Source organism: Coregonus lavaretus, assembly GCF_964263955.1.
Source record: "Coregonus lavaretus genome assembly, contig: HAP1_SCAFFOLD_320, whole genome shotgun sequence".
Classification (NCBI taxonomy): domain Eukaryota; kingdom Metazoa; phylum Chordata; class Actinopteri; order Salmoniformes; family Salmonidae; genus Coregonus; species Coregonus lavaretus.
Window position 1 is genome coordinate 468,540 of NW_028159255.1, and position 26,379 is coordinate 494,918.

General features: G+C 45.7%; 1 protein-coding gene across 3 annotated transcripts in view; it reads left to right on the forward strand.

Annotated features, from left to right (window-relative positions):
• The window catches only part of rhpn2 (rhophilin, Rho GTPase binding protein 2), a 75,277-nt gene that overhangs the window by 37,681 nt on the left and 11,217 nt on the right, over nucleotides 1-26,379 (forward strand). For all 3 annotated transcript variants that reach the window (XM_084197385.1, XM_084197386.1, XM_084197387.1), the window contains 7 exons: nucleotides 4,519-4,594; nucleotides 6,083-6,160; nucleotides 6,326-6,450; nucleotides 8,013-8,179; nucleotides 20,430-20,617; nucleotides 21,025-21,181; nucleotides 23,802-23,921. In XM_084197385.1, coding sequence (XP_084053511.1) covers nucleotides 4,519-4,594; nucleotides 6,083-6,160; nucleotides 6,326-6,450; nucleotides 8,013-8,179; nucleotides 20,430-20,617; nucleotides 21,025-21,181; nucleotides 23,802-23,921 — 911 coding nt within the window. The remainder of the gene's footprint in view (nucleotides 1-4,518; nucleotides 4,595-6,082; nucleotides 6,161-6,325; nucleotides 6,451-8,012; nucleotides 8,180-20,429; nucleotides 20,618-21,024; nucleotides 21,182-23,801; nucleotides 23,922-26,379) is intronic.

A 26,379-nucleotide genomic window follows, 5' to 3' on the forward strand; every position in this document is an offset into this window, starting at 1 on the left:
CAGACTAGGACCTATTAGAGACCCCCAGCAGACTAGGACCTATTAGAGACCCCCAGCAGACTAGGACCTATTAGAGACCCCCAGCAGACTAGGACCTATAAGAGACCCCCAGCAGACTAGGACCTATTAGAGACCCCCAGCAGACTAGGACCTATTAGAGACCCCCAGCAGACTAGGACCTATTAGAGACCCCCAGCAGACTAGGACCTATTAGAGACCCCCAGCAGACTAGGACCTATTAGAGACTCCCAGCAGACTAGGACCTATTAGAGACCCCCAGCAGACTAGGACCTATTAGAGACCCCCAGCAGACTAGGACCTATTAGAGACCCCCAGCAGACTAGGACCTATTAGAGACCCCCAGCAGACTAGGACCTATTAGAGACCCCAGCAGACTAGGACCTATTAGAGACCCCCAGCAGACTAGGACCTATTAGAGACCCCCAGCAGACTAGGACCTATTAGAGACCCCAGCAGACTAGGACCTATTAGAGACCCCAGCAGACTAGGACCTATTAGAGACCCCCAGCAGACTAGGACCTATTAGAGACCCCCAGCAGACTAGGACCTATTAGAGACCCCCAGCAGACTAGGACCTATTAGAGACCCCCAGCAGACTAGGACCTATTAGAGACCCCAGCAGACTAGGACCTATTAGAGACCCCAGCAGACTAGGACCTATTAGAGACCCCCAGCAGACTAGGACCTATTAGAGACCCCCAGCAGACTAGGACCTATTAGAGACCCCCAGCAGACTAGGACTAGGATATATAATATATATATATTCTTTTTTATATATTTTTTGTCATTTAGCAGACGCTCTTATCCAGAGCGATTTACAGGAGCAATTAGGGTTAAGTGCCTTGCTCAAGGGCACATCGACAGATTTTTCACCTAGTCAGCTCAGGGATTAGAACCAGCGACCTTTCGGGTACTGGCACAACGCTCTTAACCACTAAGCTACCTGCTGCCCATTGTATGCATTTGTTGGTCACAGATACCTTTTTTAAAAACTAAAAAAGTGGAGCGTGGATCAGAAAACCAGTCAGTGTCTGGTGTGACCACTGTTTTCCTCATGCAGCGTGACACATCTCCTTCACATAGAGTTGATCAGGCTGTTGATTGTGGCCTGTGGAATGTTGTCCCACTCCTCTTCAATGGCTGTGCGAAGTAGCTGGATATCAAATTGTATTTGTCACATGCGCCGAATACAACAAGTGTAGACCTTACCGTGAAATGCTTACTTACAAGCCCTTAACCAACAACGCAGTTTCAAGAAAAATAAGAGTTATGAAAAATATGTACTGAATAAACTAAAGTAAAAAAATAAAAGAGCAACAATAAAATAACAATAACGAGGCTATATACAGGGGGTACCGGTACAGAGTCAATGTGCGGGGGTACAGGTTAGTCGAGGTAATTGAGGTAATTTGTACATATCGTGGGAGGGGGGGGGGGGGGACATCCTTGCTTGGTTACACGTCGTCTGCGGTTGTGAGGTCGGTTGAACGTACTGCCAAATTCTCTAAAATGACGTTGGAGGCGGCTTAAGGTAGAGAAATTAACATTCAATTATCTGGCGACCGCTCTGGAGGACATTCATGTAGTCAGCATGCCAGTTGCACGCTCCCTCAACTTGAGACATCTGTGGCATTATGTTAAGGTGCACCTGTGTAATGATCATTCTGTTTAATCAGCTTCTTGACATGCCACACCTTTTTAGGTGGATGGATGATCTTGGTAAAGGAGAAATGCTCACTAAAAGGGATGTAAACAAATTTGTGCACAATTTTACATAAGCTTTTTTGTCCGTATGGAACATTTCTGGGATCTTTTCTTTCAGCTTGTGAAACATGGGACCAACACTTTACATGTTGCGTTTTATATGTTTTGTTCAGTGTATATAGAGCAGACACAGACCAAATGGGACACTATTCCCCTCAGGGCTCTGATAAAACCTAGTGTGCTACATAGGGAATAGGGAGGGATGCAAACAAAGTTATTTAAACAAAGCTACCAGACACAGCTACTAAATATAGAGTAGTGGGTGTTGGTTTGAGTAAAGGGGGGCCCTGTTGGTTTGAGTAAAGGGGGCCCTGTTGGTTTGAGTAAAGGGGGCCCTGTTGGTTTGAGTAAGGGGGGCCCTGTTGGTTTGAGTAAGGGGGGCCCCTGTTGGTTTGAGTAAGGGGGGCCCTGTTGGTTTGAGTAAGGGGGGCCCTGTTGGTTTGAGTAAGGGGGGCCCTGTTGGTTTGAGTAAAGGGGGCCCTGTTGGTTTGAGTAAGGGGGGCCCTGTTGGTTTGAGTAAGGGGGGCCCTGTTGGTTTGAGTAAGGTGGGGCCCTGTTGGTTTGAGTAAGGGGGGCCCTGTTGGTTTGAGTAAGGGGGGCCCTGTTGGTTTGAGTAAGGGGGGCCCTGTTGGTTTGAGTAAGGGGGGCCCTGTTGGTTTGAGTAAGGTGGGCCCTGTTGGTTTGAGTAAAGGGGGCCCTGTTGGTTTGAGTAAAGGGGGCCCTGTTGGTTTGAGTAAAGGGGGCCCTGTTGGTTTGAGTAAAGGGGGCCCTGTTGGTTTGAGTAAGGTGGGCCCTGTTGGTTTGAGTAAGGTGGACCCTGTTGGTTTGAGTAAGGTGGACCCAGAAACCTCATGATGTTTGCCCTGGGTTGTAACGTATTGTGGTGCAGTGATGGCGTGTCTGTATGAAAAGAGAGACTGTTGTCAAAGGGTGTTCCCTCTGGCCTCCAATGTTAAGAGCAAATATACAGTGCCTTGCAAAAGTATTAATCTCCCTTGGCGTTTTTCCTATTTTGTTGCATTACAACCTGTAATTTAAATATATTTATTTGGATTTAATGTAATGGACATACACAAAATAGTCCAAATTGGTGAAGTGAAATGAAAAAAATAACTTGTTTCAAAACATTCAAAAAAATAAATACAGGAAAAGTGGTGCGTGCATATGTATTCACCCCCTCTGCTATGAAGCCCCTAAATAAGATCTGGTGCAACCAATTACCTTCAGAAGTCACATAATTAGTTAGATTGCACACAGGTGGACTTTAAGTGTCACATGATCTCAGTATATTTACACCTGTTCTGAAAGGCCCCAGAGTCTGCAACACCACTAAGCAAGGGGCACCACCAAGCAAGCGGCACCATGAAGACCAAGGAGCTCTCCAAACAGGTCAGGGACAAAGTTGTGGAGAAGTACAGATCAGGGTTGGGTTATAAAAAAATATCAGAAACTTTGAACATCCCACGGAGCACCATTTAAATCCATTATTAAGAATATGGCACCACAACAAACCTGCCAAGAGAGGGCCGCCCACCAAAACTCACAGACCAGGCAAGGAGGGCATTAATCAGAGAGGCAACAAAGAGACCAAAGATAACCCTGAAGGAACGACAAAGCTCCACAGCGGAGATTGGAATATCTGTCCATAGGACCACTTTAAGCCGTACGCTCCACAGAGCTGGGCTTTATGGAAGAGTGGCCAGAAAAAAAGCCATTGCTTAAAGAAACAAATAAGCAAACACATTTGGTGTTCGCCAAAAGGCATGTGGGAGACTCCCCAAACAAATGGAAGTAGGTAATCTGGTCAGATGAGACTAAAATTGAGCTTTTTGGCCATCAAGGAAAACGCTATGTCTGGCGCAAACCCAACACCTCTCATCACCACGAGAACACCATCCCTACATGACCCTAAGCATACTGCTAAAGCAACACTCGAGTGGTTTAAGGGGAAACATTTAAATGTCTTGGAATGGCCTAGTCAAAGCTCAGACCTCAATCCAATTGAGAATCTGTGGTATGACTTAAAGATTGCTGTACACCAGCAGAACCCATCCAACTTGAAGGAGCTGGAGCAGTTTTGCCTTGATGAATGGGCAAAAATCCCAGTGGCTTGATGTGCCAAGCTTATAGAGACATACCCCAAGAGACTTGCAGCTGTAATTGCTGCAAAAGGTGGCTCTACAAAGTATTGACTTTGGGGGGGTGAATAGTTATGCACGCTCAAGTTTTCAGTTTTTTTGTCTTATTTCTTGTTTGTTTCACAAGAAAAAATATTTTGCATGTTCAAAGTGGTAGGCATGTTGTGTAAATCAAATTATACAAACCCCCCAAAAATCACATTTAATTCCAGGTTGTAAGGCAACAAAATAGGAAAAATGCCAAGTGGGGTGAATACTTTCGCAAGCCACTGTAAACTTTCAAGTCAAGTCAAATGTTAATTTAGTTATGTATTGATGTCAATGGGAGACTAAGTGAAAATGTGACTTCAATGGAAGTTAAGATTCACCCCCTTAATGTGTGATATCAGATCCGAGCCTCACTTTTGACCACTAACATCACACTGCCGCCACCCTGTCAAACAGTTACATCACGTCAACAAGACGGCTGTTTTATGTGTTGTAAAACTCCGAGCCTCGCCGTTCACCAGGAACATTACTGTATGTTCACAGTGCCAACGTATCTATAACAGTTTTTAAATATGAAACGTCAACTGTATCTCCTGCCTGTTTCCAGAGAGACCTCCAGCATCCCCGTCATCCCTCTGGGTCTGAAGGAGACTAAAGACATGGACTTCTCTGTGTCATTCAAGGTATTACAGACCACCATTTCACCACTTTTTTGACATTGAGGTCGATTATCAGGCACTCTCATCCAAGACCAACACTACAGTCACTACAGCAGCTGTTTCATAATTCATTGATATCAATCTCTATTCTCCATTTGTTCACTAGTATGTACTCAATATATAAGGGTGCGTCCCAAATTGCACCCTATTCCCTATGTTATGCACTACTATTGGGCCCTGGTCAAAAGTAGTGCACTACTATGGGCCCTGGTCAAAAGTAGTGCACTCCAAAGGGAATACAGTGCCATTGGGACGTGAACCATTTGTTCACCATTTTAGTTAGGTTCAATAGAATCAAGTTTATAACCCCCTTGATGTTTTGACCCTCAGCGAATAGCTTTATTATTGTAAACTAGGTCACGGCTTTATCAACCAGGGAAAAGACAAACAGCACAGTAAGCCTACTGGTGGTGGGGAATACCTTGATGTCACCTTTTATACCCCTGGGAGGTACAGATAAGGGTTTGGCAGTATCTAGATGATAGACTGATGCCCAAATAGCACCCTATTCTCTATATAGGTCCCTTATGTTGACCAGAGCCCAATGGGCCTTTGGTCAAAAGTAGTGCACTAGGGAACGAGGTGCCCTTTGGGACTCCGACCTTCCTGTATCTGTCTGACAAGTTAAGTGTGCCCTACTTTCTAGTCTGTAATCAACTAGCTTTAATTACCAGGTGTCGGTGACATACTGTCTGGCTTCTAGCCAGGAGACGCAACACGGATCGTCACGCTAGAGAGACACTTCCGCCGGGTTGGGCTCAGGTTTGGTTGGTTCTAGAGAGGGGAGAGATGCATACCTGTTAAAGCACCCTGGACTGGTGTTTTGATGGGTTGTTGGCTCTAATAGTGGATGGTGTTTTGATGGGTTGTTGGCTCTATAATAGTGGATGGTGTTTTGATGGGTTGTTGGCTCAATAGGACAGTGGATGGTGTTTTGATGGGTTGTTGGCTCTATAATAGTGGATGGTGTTTTGATGGGTTGTTGGCTCTATAACAGTGGATGGTGTTTTGATGGGTTGTTGGCTCAATAGGACAGTGGATGGTGTTTTGATGGGTTGTTGGCTCTATGGGACAGTGGATGGTGTTTTGATGGGTTGTTGGCTCAATAGGACAGTGGATGGTGTTTTGATGGGTTGTTGGCTCAATAGGACAGTGGATGGTGTTTTGATGGGTTGTTGGCTCAATAGGACAGTGGATGGTGTTTTGATGGGTTGTTGGCTCTATAATAGTGGATGGTGTTTTGATGGGTTGTTGGCTCAATAGGACAGTGGATGGTGTTTTGATGGGTCGTTGACTCAATAGGACAGTGGCTGGTGTTTTGATGGGTCGTTGGCTCTATGGGACAGTGGATGGTGTTTTGATGGGTTGGCACTACTTTGTTTCAACAGGACTTAACAAGACTTTATAACCGTGTGTTGATGGTCTCTTCTCTGTTCTGTGGCGTTTTTCCAGGACTTCATCCTGGAGCACTACAGCGAAGATGGCTCCAGCTTCGAGGAGGAGATTGCTGACCTAATGGACCTGAGACAGGTACATTCACCATAGGTCTCATAGCATTCTGCATTGTCAGGGTGAAGCTGGGTTCTCTATGGAAGCGCCCCCACCACACACATCTTGAGCCCTGTCTTGTTGTACATACAGAATAAGAGAACATTCTTGTTGTATTTTGACCTGCTTTCCCCACCGTACCCACAGGCCTGCCGTACCCCCGGTCGCAATGACACCGGCATCGAGCTCCTGGCCAAGTATTTCAGCCACCTGCCTCTACTGGAGAGCCGCTTCTTCGCCCCTACCCGCCAGATGGGCGTCTTCTTTACTTGGTACGTTCCACCTCACTGTCTCCACAACCCGGTCAATCATGGTATGACCCAGCCCAGGGGTCCAGGTATCTATAGTACCTTCACCTCTCATATTCTAGTACTGTAGATGGTTGTTTCCATGTTGAAGAACCAAGCAGCCTGATCTGAATGAGGAGGATACGCGCTCCATTGGTCTGTTGTGTCTCCGTGGTAACCATGTGTGAGGACATTGCATCTCTGATAAGATAACCAGAGTTCTCAAGTTTATTTTAAAGATGCACTATGCAGAAATCGTTCTGCCATTTCCTGGTTGCTAAAATTCTAATAGTTTGCCTAATTTCAGTTTATGTGACAAAACAAGGAAGGATTGTGTAGAGAATCATTGTACCATCTAAACCGCTCTGAAATATATTTTCAATAACCAAAAATATTATATTTTCAGCTGTTTGAAGCTGGTGTACAAAACCGAAAGTAAAAGACACAAAAATGAATCTTAAGAACAGGAAGCATAGAAATAGAGCACATAGAACAGATCTACTGCTCCTTAGACTTGCTTTCAATGAGGATGACAGATCTATAACACACATTTCTATGTGAATTTGGTCGGGTCGCCCAAAAAGTTACATATTACTGCTTTAAAGTGCATTATCACAAGGTTTCCTCCTACTTTAGAAAGAATATACAGACCTCACCACTGTCTGTCTGTCTGTCTGTCCCTCCCTCCAGGGGTCAACATGGTGTTATGATTCTCCTGGTGACCTCACCACTGTCTGTCTGTCTGTCCCTCCCTCCAGGGGTCAACATGGTGTTATGATTCTCCTGGTGACCTCACCACTGTCTGTCTGTCTGTCTCTCCCTCCAGGGGTCAACATGGTGTTATGATTCTCCTGGTGACCTCACCCCTGTCTGTCTGTCTGTCTGTCTGTCTCTCCAGGGGTCAACATGGTGTTATGATTCTCCTGGTGACCTCACCACTGTCTGTCTGTCTGTCTGTCTGTCTGTCTGTCTGTCTGTCTGTCTGTCTGTCTGTCTGTCTGTCTGTCTGTCTGTCTGTCTGTCTGTCTGTCTGTCTGTCTGTCTGTCTGTCTGTCTGTCTGTCTGTCTGTCTGTCTGTCTGTCTGTCTGTCTGTCTGTCTGTCTGTCTGTCTGTCTGTCTGTCTGTCTGTCTGTCTGTCTGTCTGTCTGTCTGTCTGTCTGTCTGTCTGTCTGTCTGTCTGTCTGTCTGTCTGTCTGTCTGTCTGTCTGTCTGTCTGTCTGTCTGTCTGTCTGTCTGTCTGTCTGTCTGTCTGTCTGTCTGTCTGTCTGTCTGTCTGTCTGTCTGTCTGTCTGTCTGTCTGTCTGTCTGTCTGTCTGTCTGTCTGTCTGTCTGTCTGTCTGTCTGTCTGTCTGTCTGTCTGTCTGTCTGTCTCTCTGTCTCTCTGTCTCTCTGTCTCTCTGTCTCTCTCTCTCTCCAGGGGTCAACATGGTGTTATGATTCTCCTGGTGACCTCACCACTGTCTGTCTGTCTGTCTCTCCCTCCAGGGGTCAACATGGTGTTATGATTCTCCTGGTGACCTCACCACTGTCTGTCTGTCTCTCCCAGGTATGACTCGTTCACAGGCGTTCCAGTTTGCCAGCAGAACATCTCTCTGGAGAAGGCCAGTATTCTGTTCAACATCGGCGCTCTGTACACCCAGATCGGCACGCGCTGCAACCGGCAGACAGGCTCCGGCCTCCAGGATGCAATCACAGCCTTCCAGAAGGCTGCAGGTGAGGAGACACACTACAATCACAATGGGCTGTGACCCACATGGCACCTTATTCCCTATATAGTGCCGTTTGGGTCCAATGGGCCCTGGTCAACAGTAGTGGACAGGCCCAGGTCAACAGTAGTGCACAGGCCCAGGTCAACAGTAGTGCACAGGCCCAGGTCAACAGTAGTGGACAGGCCCAGGTCAACAGTAGTGCACAGGCCCAGGTCAACAGTAGTGGACAGGCCCAGGTCAACAGTAGTGCACAGGCCCAGGTCAACAGTAGTGCACAGGCCCAGGTCAACAGTAGTGGACAGGCCCAGGTCAACAGTAGTGCACAGGCCCAGGTCAACAGTAGTGGACAGGCCCAGGTCAACAGTAGTGCACAGGCCCAGGTCAACAGTAGTGCACAGGCCCAGGTCAACAGTAGTGGACAGGCCCAGGTCAACAGCAGTGGACAGGCCCTGGTTAACAGTAGTGCCCAGGTCAACAGTAGTGCCCAGGTCAACAGTAGTGGACAGGCCCTGGTTAACAGTAGTGCCCAGGTCAACAGTAGTGCCCAGGTCAACAGTAGTGGACAGGCCCAGGTCAACAGTAGTGCACTATGTAGGGAATAGGGTGCCATTTGGGACGACACCAGTGGCCATTATTACACTAACACAAGCTAGACTGTAGTAACCCTGGTGGAATATAAAGGACAGTCCAGAGTCGGATCACTAGAGCTTTAGAAGATTTGACTGAATCTATACAGTTTGTGAGTTTGTAGGTCACTTATCCCACAGTTGCTGCGGTGACCAATTCTCTCCTTGTGCGATCTTTGTTTAACGGTCTGGAAAACAGCCTGTCAGAGAAAGCCGGTTGACAGTTTCATGTCAGAACAACTCTATTGACTGTCTACTGGTAAAGCTGAACCATTATAACTACATGCATCATGTCCCACAGTACAGGACTGTCAACCCAATCTAGTACAGTACTGTCCCTCTGCAGTCAACCCAATCTAGTACAGTACTGTCCCTCTGCAGTCAACCCAATCTAGTACAGTACTGTCCCTCTGCCGTCAACCCAATCTAGTACAGTACTGTCCCTCTGCCGTCAACCCAATCTAGTACAGTACTGTCCCTCTGCCGTCAACCCAATCTAGTACAGTACTGTCCCTCTGCAGTCAACCCAAACTAAAGACCTCTTCCATCGCTTCACTTTGTCATCTACTGCAGAACAGGCTTTTGACTGGAGCTAGTTTCACTGTCTGGCAGAAAGCCACTGAGTTACCTTCTCTAGTTTCCCTGTCTCAATTATACTATTCATTGATCTCAATTATACAATACGGTGTATTGATGATCAACTCCAGGACATAGTCAGATAGCTGATGATCAACTCCAGGACATAGTCAGATAGCTGATGATCAACTCCAGGACATAGTTGTGGGCCATATGTCTTTCAGCTCAGCCAGAAGAGATTGATCTGCTATCCAGATAGACTCTTGTTTTGGTTGACAGACTGACGGAAGGCCTCTTATTTACAGATCACACTGACATACAGCCCTACCTTCTGTCCTGGTAACACACTGACATACAGCCCTACCTTCTGTCCTGGTGACACACTAACATACAGCCCTACCTTCTGTCCTGGTGACACACTGACATACAGCCCTACCTTCTGTCAAATAACACACTGACATACAGCCCTACCTTCTGTCCTGGTAACACACTGACATACAGCCCTACCTTCTGTCCTGGTGACACACTAACATACAGCCCTACCTTCTGTCCTGGTGACACACTGACATACAGCCCTACCTTCTGTCCTGGTAACACACTGACATACAGCCCTACCTTCTGTCCTGGTAACACACTGACATACAGCCCTACCTTCTGTCCTGGTAACACACTGACATACAGCCCTACCTTCTGTCCTGGTAACACACTGACATACAGCCCTACCTTCTGTCCTGGTAACACACTGACATACAGCCCTACCTTCTGTCCTGGTGACACACTGACATACAGCCCTACCTTCTGTCCTGGTAACACACTGACATACAGCCCTACCTTCTGTCCTGGTGACACACTGACATACAGCCCTACCTTCTGTCCTGGTGACACACTGACATACAGCCCTACCTTCTGTCCTGGTAACACACTGACATACAGCCCTACCTTCTGTCCTGGTAACACACTGACATACAGCCCTACCTTCTGTCCTGGTAACACACTGACATACAGCCCTACCTTCTGTCCTGGTAACACACTGACATACAGCCCTACCTTCTGTCCTGGTGACACACTGACATACAGCCCTACCTTCTGTCCTGGTAACACACTGACATACAGCCCTACCTTCTGTCCTGGTGACACACTGACATACAGCCCTACCTTCTGTCCTGGTAACACACTGACATACAGCCCTACCTTCTGTCCTGGTGACACACTGACATACAGCCCTACCTTCTGTCAAATAACACACTGACATACAGCCCTACCTTCTGTCCTGGTAACACACTGACATACAGCCCTACCTTCTGTCCTGGTGACACACTGACATACAGCCCTACCTTCTGTCCTGGTGACACACTGACATACAGCCCTACCTTCTGTCCTGGTAACACACTGACATACAGCCCTACCTTCTGTCCTGGTAACACACTGACATACAGCCCTACCTTCTGTCCTGGTAACACACTGACATACAGCCCTACCTTCTGTCCTGGTAACACACTGACATACAGCCCTACCTTCTGTCCTGGTGACACACTGACATACAGCCCTACCTTCTGTCAAATAACACACTGACATACAGCCCTACCTTCTGTCCTGGTAACACACTGACATACAGCCCTACCTTCTGTCCTGGTGACACACTGACATACAGCCCTACCTTCTGTCCTGGTAACACACTGACATACAGCCCTACCTTCTGTCCTGGTAACACACTGACATACAGCCCTACCTTCTGTCCTGGTAACACACTGACATACAGCCCTACCTTCTGTCCTGGTGACACACTGACATACAGCCCTACCTTCTGTCCTGGTGACACACTGACATACAGCCCTACCTTCTGTCCTGGTAACACACTGACATACAGCCCTACCTTCTGTCCTGGTGACACACTGACATACAGCCCTACCTTCTGTCCTGGTAACACACTGACATACAGCCCTACCTTCTGTCCTGGTAACACACTGACATACAGCCCTACCTTCTGTCCTGGTGACACACTGACATACAGCCCTACCTTCTGTCCTGGTAACACACTGACATACAGCCCTACCTTCTGTCCTGGTAACACACTGACATACAGCCCTACCTTCTGTCCTGGTAACACACTGACATACAGCCCTACCTTCTGTCCTGGTAACACACTGACATACAGCCCTACCTTCTGTCCTGGTGACACACTGACATACAGCCCTACCTTCTGTCCTGGTGACACACTGACATACAGCCCTATCTTCTGTCCTGGTAACACACTGACATACAGCCCTACCTTCTGTCCTGGTAACACACTGACATACAGCCCTACCTTCTGTCCTGGTAACACACTGCCATACAGCCCTACCTTCTGTCCTGGTGACACACTGACATACAGCCCTACCTTCTGTCCTGGTAATACACTGACATACAGCCCTACCTTCTGTCCTGGTGACACACTGACATACAGCCCTACCTTCTGTCCTGGTGACACACTGACATACAGCCCTACCTTCTGTCCTGGTAACACACTGACATACAGCCCTACCTTCTGTCCTGGTAACACACTGACATACAGCCCTACCTTCTGTCCTGGTGACACACTGACATACAGCCCTACCTTCTGTCAAATAACACACTGACATACAGCCCTACCTTCTGTCCTGGTAACACACTGACATACAGCCCTACCTTCTGTCCTGGTGACACACTGCCATACAGCCCTACCTTCTGTCCTGGTGACACACTGACATACAGCCCTACCTTCTGTCCTGGTAACACACTGACATACAGCCCTACCTTCTGTCCTGGTAACACACTGACATACAGCCCTACCTTCTGTCCTGGTAACACACTGACATACAGCCCTACCTTCTGTCCTGGTGACACACTGACATACAGCCCTACCTTCTGTCCTGGTAACACACTGACATACAGCCCTACCTTCTGTCCTGGTAACACACTGACATACAGCCCTACCTTCTGTCCTGGTAACACACTGACATACAGCCCTACCTTCTGTCCTGGTGACACACTGACATACAGCCCTACCTTCTGTCCTGGTGACACACTGACATACAGCCCTACCTTCTGTCCTGGTGACACAGACATACAGCCCTACTTTCTGTCCTGGTAACACACTGACATACAGCCCTACCTTCTGTCCTGGTAACACACTGACATACAGCCCTACCTTCTGTCCTGGTAACACACTGACATACAGCCCTACCTTCTGTCCTGGTGACACACTGACATACAGCCCTACCTTCTGTCCTGGTAACACACTGACATACAGCCCTACCTTCTGTCCTGGTGACACACTGACATACAGCCCTACCTTCTGTCCTGGTGACACACTGACATACAGCCCTACCTTCTGTCCTGGTGACACACTGACATACAGCCCTACCTTCTGTCCTGGTAACACACTGACATACAGCCCTACCTTCTGTCCTGGTAACACACTGACATACAGCCCTACCTTCTGTCCTGGTAACACACTGACATACAGCCCTACCTTCTGTCCTGGTAACACACTGACATACAGCCCTACCTTCTGTCCTGGTAACACACTGACATACAGCCCTACCTTCTGTCCTGGTGACACACTGACATACAGCCCTACCTTCTGTCCTGGTGACACACTGACATACAGCCCTACCTTCTGTCCTGGTGACACACTGACATACAGCCCTACCTTCTGTCCTGGTGACACACTGACATACAGCCCTACCTTCTGTCCTGGTGACACACTGACATACAGCCCTACCTTCTGTCCTGGTAACACACTGACATACAGCCCTACCTTCTGTCCTGGTAACACACTGACATACAGCCCTACCTTCTGTCCTGGTGACACACTGACATACAGCCCTACCTTCTGTCCTGGTAACACACTGACATACAGCCCTACCTTCTGTCCTGGTGACACACTGACATACAGCCCTACCTTCTGTCCTGGTGACACACTGACATACAGCCCTACCTTCTGTCCTGGTAACACACTGACATACAGCCCTACCTTCTGTCCTGGTAACACACTGACATACAGCCCTACCTTCTGTCCTGGTAACACACTGACATACAGCCCTACCTTCTGTCCTGGTGACACACTGACATACAGCCCTACCTTCTGTCCTGGTAACACACTGACATACAGCCCTACCTTCTGTCCTGGTGACACACTGACATACAGCCCTACCTTCTGTCCTGGTGACACACTGACATACAGCCCTACCTTCTGTCCTGGTAACACACTGACATACAGCCCTACCTTCTGTCCTGGTAACACACTGACATACAGCCCTACCTTCTGTCCTGGTAACACACTGACATACAGTCCTACCTTCTGTCCTAGTGACACACTGACATACAGCCCTACCTTCTGTCCTGGTAACACACTGACATACAGCCCTACCTTCTGTCCTGGTAACACACTGACATACAGCCCTACCTTCTGTCCTGGTGACACACTGACATACAGCCCTACCTTCTGTCCTGGTAACACACTGACATACAGCCCTACCTTCTGTCCTGGTAACACACTGACATACAGCCCTACCTTCTGTCCTGGTAACACACTGACATACAGCCCTACCTTCTGTCCCAGAGAGTATAATGGCGTCATGTTAATGTCAGGGGGGGTGAGAACAACAGTGGGCTAACTTTGAGCTACCGTTGTTATGTTCGGTACAGGTGTGGTAAATCAGGCCTAGCCTGTGTTGGAACGCTCTGTGTTGATGTGTCGATAACACGCATGTACGGACACGCATGTACGGACGCGCTCGCACACACATGGACACGCACACTCACCATTTTCACAAGTCACCCAAGGAGCCCTGAGTTTGAACTCAATTGGGACACAATCGCGCGTCCCAAATAAAGGCCGATTTCCTACATAGGGCGCTACTGGCCCTGGTAAAGAAGTGTCCGTTATGTAGGGAATAGGGTGCGTTATGTAGGGAATAGGGTGCATTATGTAGGGAATAGGGTGCATTATGTAGGGAATAGGGTGCATTATGTAGGGAATAGGGTGCGTTATGTAGGGAATAGGGTGCGTTATGTAGGGAATAGGGTGCGTTATGTAGGGAATAGGGTGCATTATGTAGGGAATAGGGTGCATTATGTAGGGAATAGGGTGCATTATGTAGGGAATAGGGTGCGTTATGTAGGGAATAGGGTGCATTATGTAGGGAATAGGGTGCGTTATGTAGGGAATAGGGTGCATTATGTAGGGAATAGGGTGCTGTTTGGGACTCTGCCGATGACAGCCATAGGACAGCAGAGTTTGAGACTGTTGAGTTTCCGGGTCTCTTTCTCTCATGAACTAAGAACAGGAGCTAGGTTCCCTATATACAGTAGACTGTATTATTACATAGACTGTCCCTAGTAGACTGTATTATTACATATACTGTCTCCAGTAGACTGTATTATTACATAGACTGTCCCTAGTAGACTGTATTATTACATAGACTGTCCCCAGTAGACTGTATTATTACATAGACTGTCCCCAGTAGACTGTATTATTACATAGACTGTCCCCAGTAGACTGTATTATTACATAGACTGTCTCCAGTAGACTGTATTATTACATAGACTGTCCCTAGTAGACTGTATTATTACATATACTGTCCCTAGTAGACTGTATTATTACATAGACTGTCCCTAGTAGACTGTATTATTACATAGACTGTCCCCAGTAGACTGTATTATTACATAGACTGTCCCTAGTAGACTGTATTATTACATAGACTGTCCCTAGTAGACTGTATTATTACATAGACTGTCCCTAGTAGACTGTATTATTACATAGACTGTCCCCAGTAGACTGTATTATTACAGACTGTCCCCAGTAGACTGTATTATTACATAGACTGTCCCCAGTAGACTGTATTATTACATAGACTGTCCCCAGTAGACTGTATTATTACATAGACTGTCCCTAGTAGACTGTATTATTACATAGACTGTCCCTAGTAGACTGTATTATTACATAGACTGTCCCCAGTAGACTGTATTATTACATAGACTGTCCCCAGTAGACTGTATTATTACATAGACTGTCCCTAGTAGACTGTATTATTACATAGACTGTCCCTAGTAGACTGTATTATTACATAGACTGTCCCCAGTAGACTGTATTATTACATAGACTGTCCCTAGTAGACTGTATTATTACATAGACTGTCCCTAGTAGACTGTATTATTACATAGACTGTCCCCAGTAGACTGTATTATTACATAGACTGTCCCCAGTAGACTGTATTATTACATAGACTGTCCCCAGTAGACTGTATTATTACATAGACTGTCCCTAGTAGACTGTATTATTACATAGACTGTCCCTAGTAGACTGTATTATTACATAGACTGTCCCCAGTAGACTGTATTATTACATAGACTGTCCCTAGTAGACTGTATTATTACATAGACTGTCCCCAGTAGACTGTATTATTACATAGACTGTCCCCAGTAGACTGTATTATTACATAGACTGTCCCCAGTAGACTGTATTATTACATAGACTGTCCCCAGTAGACTGTATTATTACATAGACTGTCCCCAGTAGACTGTATTATTACATAGACTGTCCCCAGTAGACTGTATTATTACATAGACTGTCCCCAGTAGACTGTATTATTACATAGACTGTCCCCAGTAGACTGTATTATTACATAGACTGTCTCCAGTAGACTGTATTATTACATAGACTGTCTCCAGTAGACTGTATTATTACATAGACTGTCTCCAGTAGACTGTATTATTACATAGACTGTCCCCAGTAGACTGTATTATTACATAGACTGTCTCCAGTAGACTGTATTATTACATAGACTGTCCCTAGTAGATTGTATTATTACATAGACTGTCCCCAGTAGACTGTATTATTACATAGACTGTCCCTAGTAGACTGTATTATTACATAGACTGTCCCTAGTAGACTGTATTATTACATAGACTGTCCCTAGTAGACTGTATTATTACATAGACTGTCCCTAGTAGACTGTATTATTACATAGACTGTCCCTAGTAGACTGTATTATTACATAGACTGTCCCTAGTAGACTGTATTATTACATAGACTGTCCCTAGTAGACTGTATTATTACATAGACTGTCCCCAGTAGACTGTATTATTACATAGACTGTCCCTAGTAGATTGTATTATTACATAGACTGTCCCCAGTAGACTGTATTATTACATAGACTGTCCCTAGTAGACTGTATTATTACATAGACTGTCTCCAGTAGACTGTATTATTACATAGACTGTCCCCAGTAGACTGTATTATTACATAGACTGTCCCCAGTAGACTGTATTATTACATAGACTGTCTCCAGTAGACTGTATTATTACATAGACTGTCTCCAGTAGACTGTATTATTACATAGACTGTCCCCAGTAGACTGTATTATTACATAGACTGTCCCCAGTAGACTGTATTATTACATAGACTGTCTCCAGTATACTGTATTATTACATAGACTGTCCCCAGTAGACTGTATTATTACATAGACTGTCTCCAGTAGACTGTATTATTACATAGACTGTCCCTAGTAGATTGTATTGTTACATAGACTGTCCCCAGTAGACTGTATTATTACATAGACTGTCCCTAGTAGACTGTATTATTACATAGACTGTCCCTAGTAGACTGTATTATTACATAGACTGTCCCCAGTAGACTGTATTATTACATAGACTGTCCCTAGTAGACTGTATTATTACAGACTGTCCCCAGTAGACTGTATTATTACATAGACTGTCCCTAGTAGACTGTATTATTACATAGACTGTCCCCAGTAGACTGTATTATTACATAGACTGTCCCTAGTAGACTGTATTATTACATAGACTGTCCCCCTGGGAGACCCTGGCAGAGAAAGGCTCAATCACACTACATCACTCTGTTCACTATCTGAGAGAACTTCCGTAATAAGTGAGTCTACAGCTGTAGAAATCACTGAACACAAGCATTGTGTTTACCTAGTGTTATAAACTCTAATTCACAGAGGAGGTATACAGAGGGAAAACAAAATGGCTGCTGTTTTTATTTCTGCAGCCTCTGCATTTAGGCTGGATATCTGTAAAGCACTCGGTGACATCTGCTGCTGTAAAAAGGGCTTCATAAAATAAGTGTGATTTTTAATTTGATTTATGCTTTTGCTGAGGTCAGGCTGAGGTCAGGTCAGGATTAGGTCAGTCTTGCTAACAGCAGGGTTACGTACAACCAGAGGTCCTCACCTCTCTGTCTGTCTGTGTCTCTCTGTGTATGTCTCTGTCTCCCTCCGTCCTCATCTCTCTGTCTGTCTGTGTCTCTCTGTGTACGTCTCTGTCTCCCTCCGTCCTCACCTCCCTCTCTGTCTCCCTCCGTCCTCACCTCCCTCTCTGTCTCCCTCCGTCCTCACCTCCCTCTCTGTCTCCCTAACACCGCCTGAAAAGCGCCCATCAATCACCTTTCATGGTGACAACAACGCCCTTATTTGCTGTTCACTGTGGAAGTTTTGGAATTAGGCCAAGACTTAGCTAAAGGAAATAGCAATGGTGAACTTGATCAAATGTCTTTTGAAGGAGTTGGCAGAATGTTTTCTTTTGCTGTAGACTATCGGGACAGTTTCTGAACGAAAATAAATGATTGTAAATTGTTGTGGACCTGTAAACAGATCGTTTGAATTCAATAATGTTTTGCATTTTACTTTTCCCCGAACCTAAATATGCTGCACTGCCCGCGAATTCTAAAACGATGTCTACTCTAAAAAAATTAAATAAAAATATACTGTATGTTAAAAACCAAGCTATCTTTCGGATGCATAGAGCAAAAACTAGAAATTATCATCTAATAGGCCCAATTAAATGAGAGATGCGCATGGTCATTTATTGTATGGCTTCTTCAGTATTAACCCCTCACGGCCAGAAAAGGTGAGGAATTTATAATAATAATAATAATAATAATAATAATAATAATAATAATAATAATAATAATCATATGCCACTTAGCAGACGCTTTTATCCAGAAATGTATACTGCAATGGTTAGGATATATGATACAGTGCATTCGGAAAGTATTCAGACCCCTTGACTTTTTCCACATTTTGTTACGTTACAGCCTTATTCTAAAATGGATTAAATACAAACATGTCCTCGTCAATCTACACACAATACCCCATAATGACAAAGCGAAAACAGGTTTTTAGAAATATTTGCAAATGTATTAAAAATAAGAGATACCTTATTTACATAAGTATTCAGACCCTTTGTTATGAGACTCGAAATTGAGCTCAGGTGCATCCTGTTTCCATTGATCATGCTTGACATGTTTCTACAACTTGATTGGAGTCTACCTGGGGTCAATTCAATTGATTGGACATGATTTGGAAAGGCACACACCTGTCTATATAAGGTCCCACAGTTGACCGTGCATGTCAGAGCAAAAACCAAGCCATGAGGTCGAAGGAATTGTCCGTAGAGCTCCAAGACAGGATTGTGTCGAGGCACAGATCTGGGGAAGGGTACCAAAACATTTCTGCAGCATTGAAGGTCCCCAAGAACACAGTGGCCTCCATCATTCTTAAACAGAATAAGTTTTGAACCACCAAGACTCTTCCTAGAGCTGGCTGCCCGGCCAAACTGAGCAATCGGGGGAGAAGGGCCTTGGTCAGGGAGGTGACAGAGCTCAGACCAGACCATGAGAAACAAGATTCTCTGGTCTGATGAAACCAAGATTGAACTCTTTGGCCTGAATGCCAAGTGTCACGTCTGGAGGAAACCTGGCACCATCACTACGGTGAAGCATGGCGGTGGCAGCATCATGCTGTGGGGATGTTTTTCACCGGCAGGGACTGGGAGACTAGTCAGGGTCGAGGCAAAGATGAACGGAGCAAAGTACAGAGAGATCCTTGATGAAAACCTGCTCCAGAGCGCTCAGGACCTCCGACTGGAGTGAAGGTTCACCTTCCAACAGGACAACGACCCTTAGCACACAGCCAAGACAACGCAGGAGTGGCTTCGGGACAAGTCTCTGAATGTCCTTGAGTGGGCCCAGCCAGAGCCCGGACTTAAACCCGATCTAACATCTATGGAGAGACCTGAAAATAGCTGTGCAGCGACGCTCCCCATCCAACCTGACAGAGCTTGAGAGGATCTGCAGAGAAGAATGGGAGAAACTCCCCAAATACAAGCTTGTAGCATCATACCCAAGACGACTCGAGGCTGTAATCTCTGCCAAAGGTGCTTCAACAAAGTACTGAGCAAAGGGTCTGAATACTTATGTAAATGTGATATTTGAGTTCTTTTATTTTTAATACATTTGCAAACATTTATAAAAACCTGTTTTAGCTTTGTCATTATGGGGTATTGTGTGTAGATTGAGGAGGGGGAAACAATTTAATCAATTTTAGAATAAGGCTGTATCGTAATAAAATGTGGAAAAAGTGAAGGGGTCTGAATACTCTCCGAATGAACGGTATGTGTATTATGTTCCTAAAGCAAATATTGTCAACTGGAGAAACACATTACAGTACTCAGATGTAGCCTACAAACGTCAATGGAAAAGGTGAACCTTCTGATCCTCTACGGGATCGGTGTCCCGTATACGGGACGGTTGAGCTAACGTGCGCTAATGTGATTAGCATGACTGTTGTAAGTACCGGCAAACTTTCCAGGACATAGACATGTCTTTATATGGGCAGAAAGTTTAAATTATTTTAAATCTGTGAGTACTCATGGTCTAATGTTAGAAACGGTGAGTACTCATGGTCTAATGTTAGAAACGGTGAGTACTCATGGTCTAATGTTAGAAACGGTGAGTACTCATGGTCTGATGTTAGCGGGAGTATAAAAGGATTAGCACATTCTCACGTCAAGTTCAGTTTTTATAAATGCAAATTCTTGCGTGAAAACTGGCGCATGCATGTTTTGGGGCATATTTTATCCGTATGCAGCGTTTAGAAATGAGTCCTGAACCACCTGAAGGAGACGTTCACCCACACCTCCCAGCTATGATGTGAGTCCCTCCATGCTCAGCTCAGCTCACCTCCCCCCTCTCTCTCTCTCTCTCTCTCTCTGTGTCTCCCCCTGTAGGAGTCCTGCACCACCTGAAGGAGACGTTCACCCACACCCCCAGCTACGACATGAGCCCCTCCATGCTCAGCATGCTCATCAAGATGATGCTGGCTCAAGCTCAGGAGTGTCTGTTTGAGAAAATCGCTCTGTCGGGCATCCGCAATGAGTTCTTCTCTCTCCTCAAGATGGCCCAGGAGGCTGCCAAGGTACATGGACAATACATTTAATCATTTACACGGTCTACAGGCTAATACAGATGGATTGATATTGATTAATTTGCTATAGATATATTTTATGGATTGGTCTGATGTTCAATGGGTAACATTCAACACATTACAGATCTGCTTTGCCCTAATAGTGTTCGTTTTAGAGTTTAACCTCAACGCTAAAAGGAGTTCCATGATCTAAGACAGTAAGGCACTTCCCGTCTCACAGATCCCTTTGAGGTGGGTCTGACTAAAGAGCAGGAAAGGTCGTCCTGTAACAATATAACAGTACCTCCCAAATGGCACCCCATTCCCTATTTAGTGCACTAAGGCTCTGCTCAAAAGTAGTGCACTATATAGGGAATAGGGTGCATACTATAACACTACATCTCCATGTGCCCTCTCAGGTAGGAGACACCTATGGCCAGGTCCACCAGTCTATGAGCCAGACTCCCATCAAAGACAACGTCCCGTTCTTCTGGTCCACCATGGCTCAGGTCAAGACCAACCACTACCGCTCACTGGCACACTACTTCCTGGCTACCGCTCTGTTGGACCACCAGCGTAAGTCAAGCAGCCATTAGCCAATCATATCCCTTCTATGCGTGATCGGTAGGGAGGGAGGAAGAGGGAGAGGAAGAGGGAGAGGAAGAGGGAGACAAGGAGAGCGGGAGAGAGTGAGATATGTAATGCCTATTAGTTACTAGATGAGTTTCCTGGACCTTACTGAAACAGAGTGGTTCTATTAGTTACTAGATGGGTTTCCTGGACCTTACTGAAACAGAGTGGTTCTATTAGTTACTAGTTCATTCACCTCCTCCTTCCTCTCACATCCCAAAGACGACATCTCAGGTATCAGTTTAAATAGACTTTAATGGACTCTCCTCATCAAGACCTTTAGTGGAATCTCCCAACTGGGACCTTTTAGTTTTATAACGAGGACAGAAAGAGAGAGCAGTGTAGATTTTGAATCGGTACCACCATGGTCAGTTATGTAACACTTCTTTGTGTTGCTCAAACCAAACTGTCTCGGTCCCAGGGGTCCTCTGGTTAGAGGGACACTGCCAACAGCCAAGGCTACATCCCAAATGGTTCCCTATATAGTGCACTACTTTTGACCAGAGGGGTATGACCATGGCACCCTATTCCCTATATAGTGCACTACTTTTGACCAGAGGGGTATGACCATGGAACTAATCATGTCCAAATGGATCAACTCAACTAATCATGTCCTGATGGTGTCCCTGTATTGGCAGAGAGGAGGGATTGCATAAAACTCAAACCTTGATTGAAAGGCAGAATTGTGTGTAATATCTGTGCAAATAGATAAACTAAACTATCCCTGTGTGTTGCCATGTCCTTCTCCTGTCTCTGTGTTGCCATGTCCTAATCCTGTCTCTGTGTTGCCATGTCCTTCTCCTGTCTCTGTGTTTCCATGTCCTTCTCCTGTCTCTGTGTTTCCATGTCCTTCTCCTGTCTCTGTGTTGCCATGTCCTAATCCTGTCTCTGTGTGTTGCCATGTCCTAATCCTGTCTCTGTGTTGCCATGTCCTTCTCCTGTCTCTGTGTTGCCATGTCCTTCTCCTGTCTCTGTGTTTCCATGTCCTTCTCCTGTCTCTGTGTTTCCATGTCCTTCTCCTGTCTCTGTGTTGCCATGTCCTAATCCTGTCTCTGTGTTGCCATGTCCTTCTCCTGTCTCTGTGTTTCCATGTCCTTCTCCTGTCTCTGTGTTTCCATGTCCTTCTCCTGTCTCTGTGTTGCCATGTCCTTCTCCTGTCTCTGTGTTTCCATGTCCTTCTCCTGTCTCTGTGTTTCCATGTCCTTCTCCTGTCTCTGTGTTGCCATGTCCTAATCCTGTCTCTGTGTTGCCATGTCCTTCTCCTGTCTCTGTGTTTCCATGTCCTTCTCCTGTCTCTGTGTTTCCATGTCCTTCTCCTGTCTCTGTGTTGCCATGTCCTTCTCCTGTCTCTGTGTTGCCATGTCCTAATCCTGTCTCTGTGTTGCCATGTCCTAATCCTGTCTCTGTGTGTTTCCATGTCCTAATCCTGTCTCTGTGTTTCCATGTCCTTCTCCTGTCTCTGTGTTTCCATGTCCTAATCCTGTCTCTGTGTTGCCATGTCCTAATCCTGTCTCTGTGTTTCCATGTCCTTCTCCTGTCTCTGTGTTTCCATGTCCTTCTCCTGTCTCTGTGTTGCCATGTCCTAATCCTGTCTCTGTGTTGCCATGTCCTTCTCCTGTCTCTGTGTTTCCATGTCCTTCTCCTGTCTCTGTGTTTCCATGTCCTTCTCCTGTCTCTGTGTTGCCATGTCCTTCTCCTGTCTCTGTGTTGCCATGTCCTAATCCTGTCTCTGTGTTGCCATGTCCTAATCCTGTCTCTGTGTGTTTCCATGTCCTAATCCTGTCTCTGTGTTGCCATGTCCTAATCCTGTCTCTGTGTTTCCATGTCCTTCTCCTGTCTCTGTGTTGCCATGTCCTAATCCTGTCTCTGTGTTGCCATGTCCTAATCCTGTCTCTGTGTTGCCATGTCCTAATCCTGTCTCTGTGTGTTGCCATGTCCTAATCCTGTCTCTGTGTTGCCATGTCCTTCTCCTGTCTCTGTGTTTCCATGTCCTAATCCTGTCTCTGTGTTGCCATGTCCTAATCCTGTCTCTGTGTTGCCATGTCCTAATCCTGTCTCTGTGTTGCCATGTCCTAATCCTGTCTCTGTGTTGCCATGTCCTTCTCCTGTCTCTGTGTTGCCATGTCCTAATCCTGTCTCTGTGTTGCCATGTCCTAATCCTGTCTCTGTGTTGCCATGTCCTAATCCTGTCTCTGTGTTGCCATGTCCTAATCCTGTCTCTGTGTTGCCATGTCCTAATCCTGTCTCTGTGTTGCCATGTCCTAATCCTGTCTCTGTGTTGCCATGTCCTAATCCTGTCTCTGTGTGTTGCCATGTCCTAATCCTGTCTCTGTGTTGCCATGTCCTAATCCTGTCTCTGTGTTGCCATGTCCTAATCCTGTCTCTGTGTTTCCATGTCCTAATCCTGTCTCTGTGTGGCCATGTCCTAATCCTGTCTCTGTGTTGCCATGTCCTTCTCCTGTCTCTGTGTTGCCATGTCCTTCTCCTGTCTCTGTGTTGCCACGTCCTTCTCCTGTCTCTGTGTTGCCATGTCCTAATCCTGTCTCCGGTCTGTGTTTTTTTCCAGTGAGACCCAGTGATGATGAGGACCAGCAGGAGAAGGCTCTGTCCCAGGTGTATGATGCCATGCCAGATGGCCGCTCCCCGCTCGACATCCTCAGGAAGAGAGAGGAGAGACGACACATCGGTAAGGCCCATAGGCCCATAGGCCCAAAGCCCAATACTGTGTTTACGCAGGTCCTTTATTATGTGTGGTTGAGGTCTAGATCCAGTCATTTACACAGTCTCTGACTGTCTGACCTCTACACACCTGCTGTGTTTGAATCCTCATACTAACCGCACCGACCGTACTATTTGTGACGTAAATTTAGGATGTAGTATGTTTATTGGTCATGGTATGGATGTAGTTAGTATGCCAAAAGTTCCCGGATGCTACATTCGTCAAAATACGAGGTATACAAGCAGTGGACACTATTTCCGTGCTTTTAGGGCCCATAATGCAATTCTTCAGAAAATGGGCGTGGCTTCACAACGTTTTCAGATTCGAAGAAAATGGCCGAAGTCCGACGAGAGCGGATACAAATTCATTGATTTAACTAATTATGACAAATGTTACGAAAATGTTGAGCAATGTAATAAAGTAATGACTTTTCAAACAAGTTACGCTACACGTTATGTTGGCTGACTATTTGTTAGCTACGCTATCCTTACGAACCGCATAGCATATCATTACAGCAGTATGTACCGGTATGTTAGCTAGCTACCTCGTTACTTGGCTATTAATACATCGTACTTAACCAGTATATTAAGCATATGCTACCTAACTAACTACCCAACGTTTATTGACTTCATTATTCACGACATTCTTAGCTAAGTGGTATAGTCGCTGTGCGTTCTCAATGGACATAAATTCGCTCTGGCCATCTACTCTGATTTCAGAGCACTCTCGTCTGATTGTGCCAGAGCACAGAATAACTGATGAATTTACGATAGCTCAACACCTGCTGAATATGGCCGGTGTCAGTAAACATCGGCAAAAAAGCGTCATTAAATTGTTGCCAGCAGCACAGGATAACATGAAAACAGCCTAACCAGCTCTGCTAGGGCGAGTAACATGGTCAGTGAGGTGTTCTCTCATTTGTGTCCGGAAGTAGCTAGCCAGTTAGCTTGGGTGCTTGACTGCCGTTGTGATGGTCAGAATGCTCGGATCAACCCTACTCCTCGGCCAGTGTGCGCTCTGAACGCTCCGAGAGGGAAACGCTCTGAATTTACGAACGCTCAGAGCGCACTCTGGCACTCCCGATTTGAATTTACCTGCTACCTGTGTATATAGTGTTGATAACGGGATATGGAGAAGGGAGAGTCGGTCAAGGATGGATTCAGACTAGGTGGTAAATTGTATGACAAGCGGCAGTTTATTCAGAGTAAAGATATCTGGTACAAGCGTGCACGGACTCGTTCTTTCAGCTCATATGGAACTTGCAGACGGAGCCCCGAAAACACAGTGCACATATGTTTTATACAGTTAGTAAAGTAGGTTGAGTCTGGCAGATCTGGTCTTCTGGTTGGTCCATGCTGTTCGAGCGTCGTCCTCTGTGATTGGGTCTAGGAGATCTACGCGCTGTAGCTCAGGCCCTTTGTTCCGAATGTTCAGCAAAGTAGGAGATTTGGTGTGTGTGTTTAGTTATCTTATCTTGAGTAAGTCTGTGTGTGTGAGTGCATCTGTGGCAAGAGTCACGAGATGTTGTTGTCTATAATCAGCAATGACCCTAACACCCTGTGGTCAGGCGTTACCTGTTTCATCAATGTCTATGCAAGGTTGGTGTCAGCATTCTGTCTCTGAGTGTGTGTGTGTGTTCAGCATCATGTGCCTCTTGTGCAATGCAGAACATGTTTTCTGCAATATATGTGCCTTCGAGTTCTTGACAAAACTTGTCTTGAAAAAAGGAATTAGTTATAGCAATGTAATAGCAATAAGCTATTTATAAAAATAGCATTTCTTACAATAGCCATGTTATTACCTGGTACTTCCTGTATATAGCCATGTTATTACCTGGTACTCCCTGTATATAGCCATGTTATTACCTGGTACTCCCTGTATATAGCCATGTTATTACCTGGTACTTCCTGTATATAGCCATGTTATTACCTGGTACTTCCTGTATATAGCCATGTTATTACCTGGTACTCCCTGTATATAGCCATGTTATTACCTGGTACTCCCTGTATATATCCATGTTATTACCTGGTACTCCCTGTATATAGCCATGTTATTACCTGGTACTCCCTGTATATAGCCATGTTATTACCTGGTACTCCCTGTATATAGCCATGTTATTACCTGGTACTTCCTGTATATAGCCATGTTATTACCTGGTACTCCCTGTATATAGCCATGTTATTACCTGGTACTCCCTGTATATAGCCATGTTATTACCTGGTACTCCTTGTATATATCCATGTTATTACCTGGTACTTCCTGTATATAGCCATGTTATTACCTGGTACTCCCTGTATATAGCCATGTTATTACCTGGTACTCCCTGTATATAGCCATGTTATTACCTGGTACTCCCTGTATATAGCCATGTTATTACCTGGTACTCCTTGTATATATCCATGTTATTACCTGGTACCCTATGGAC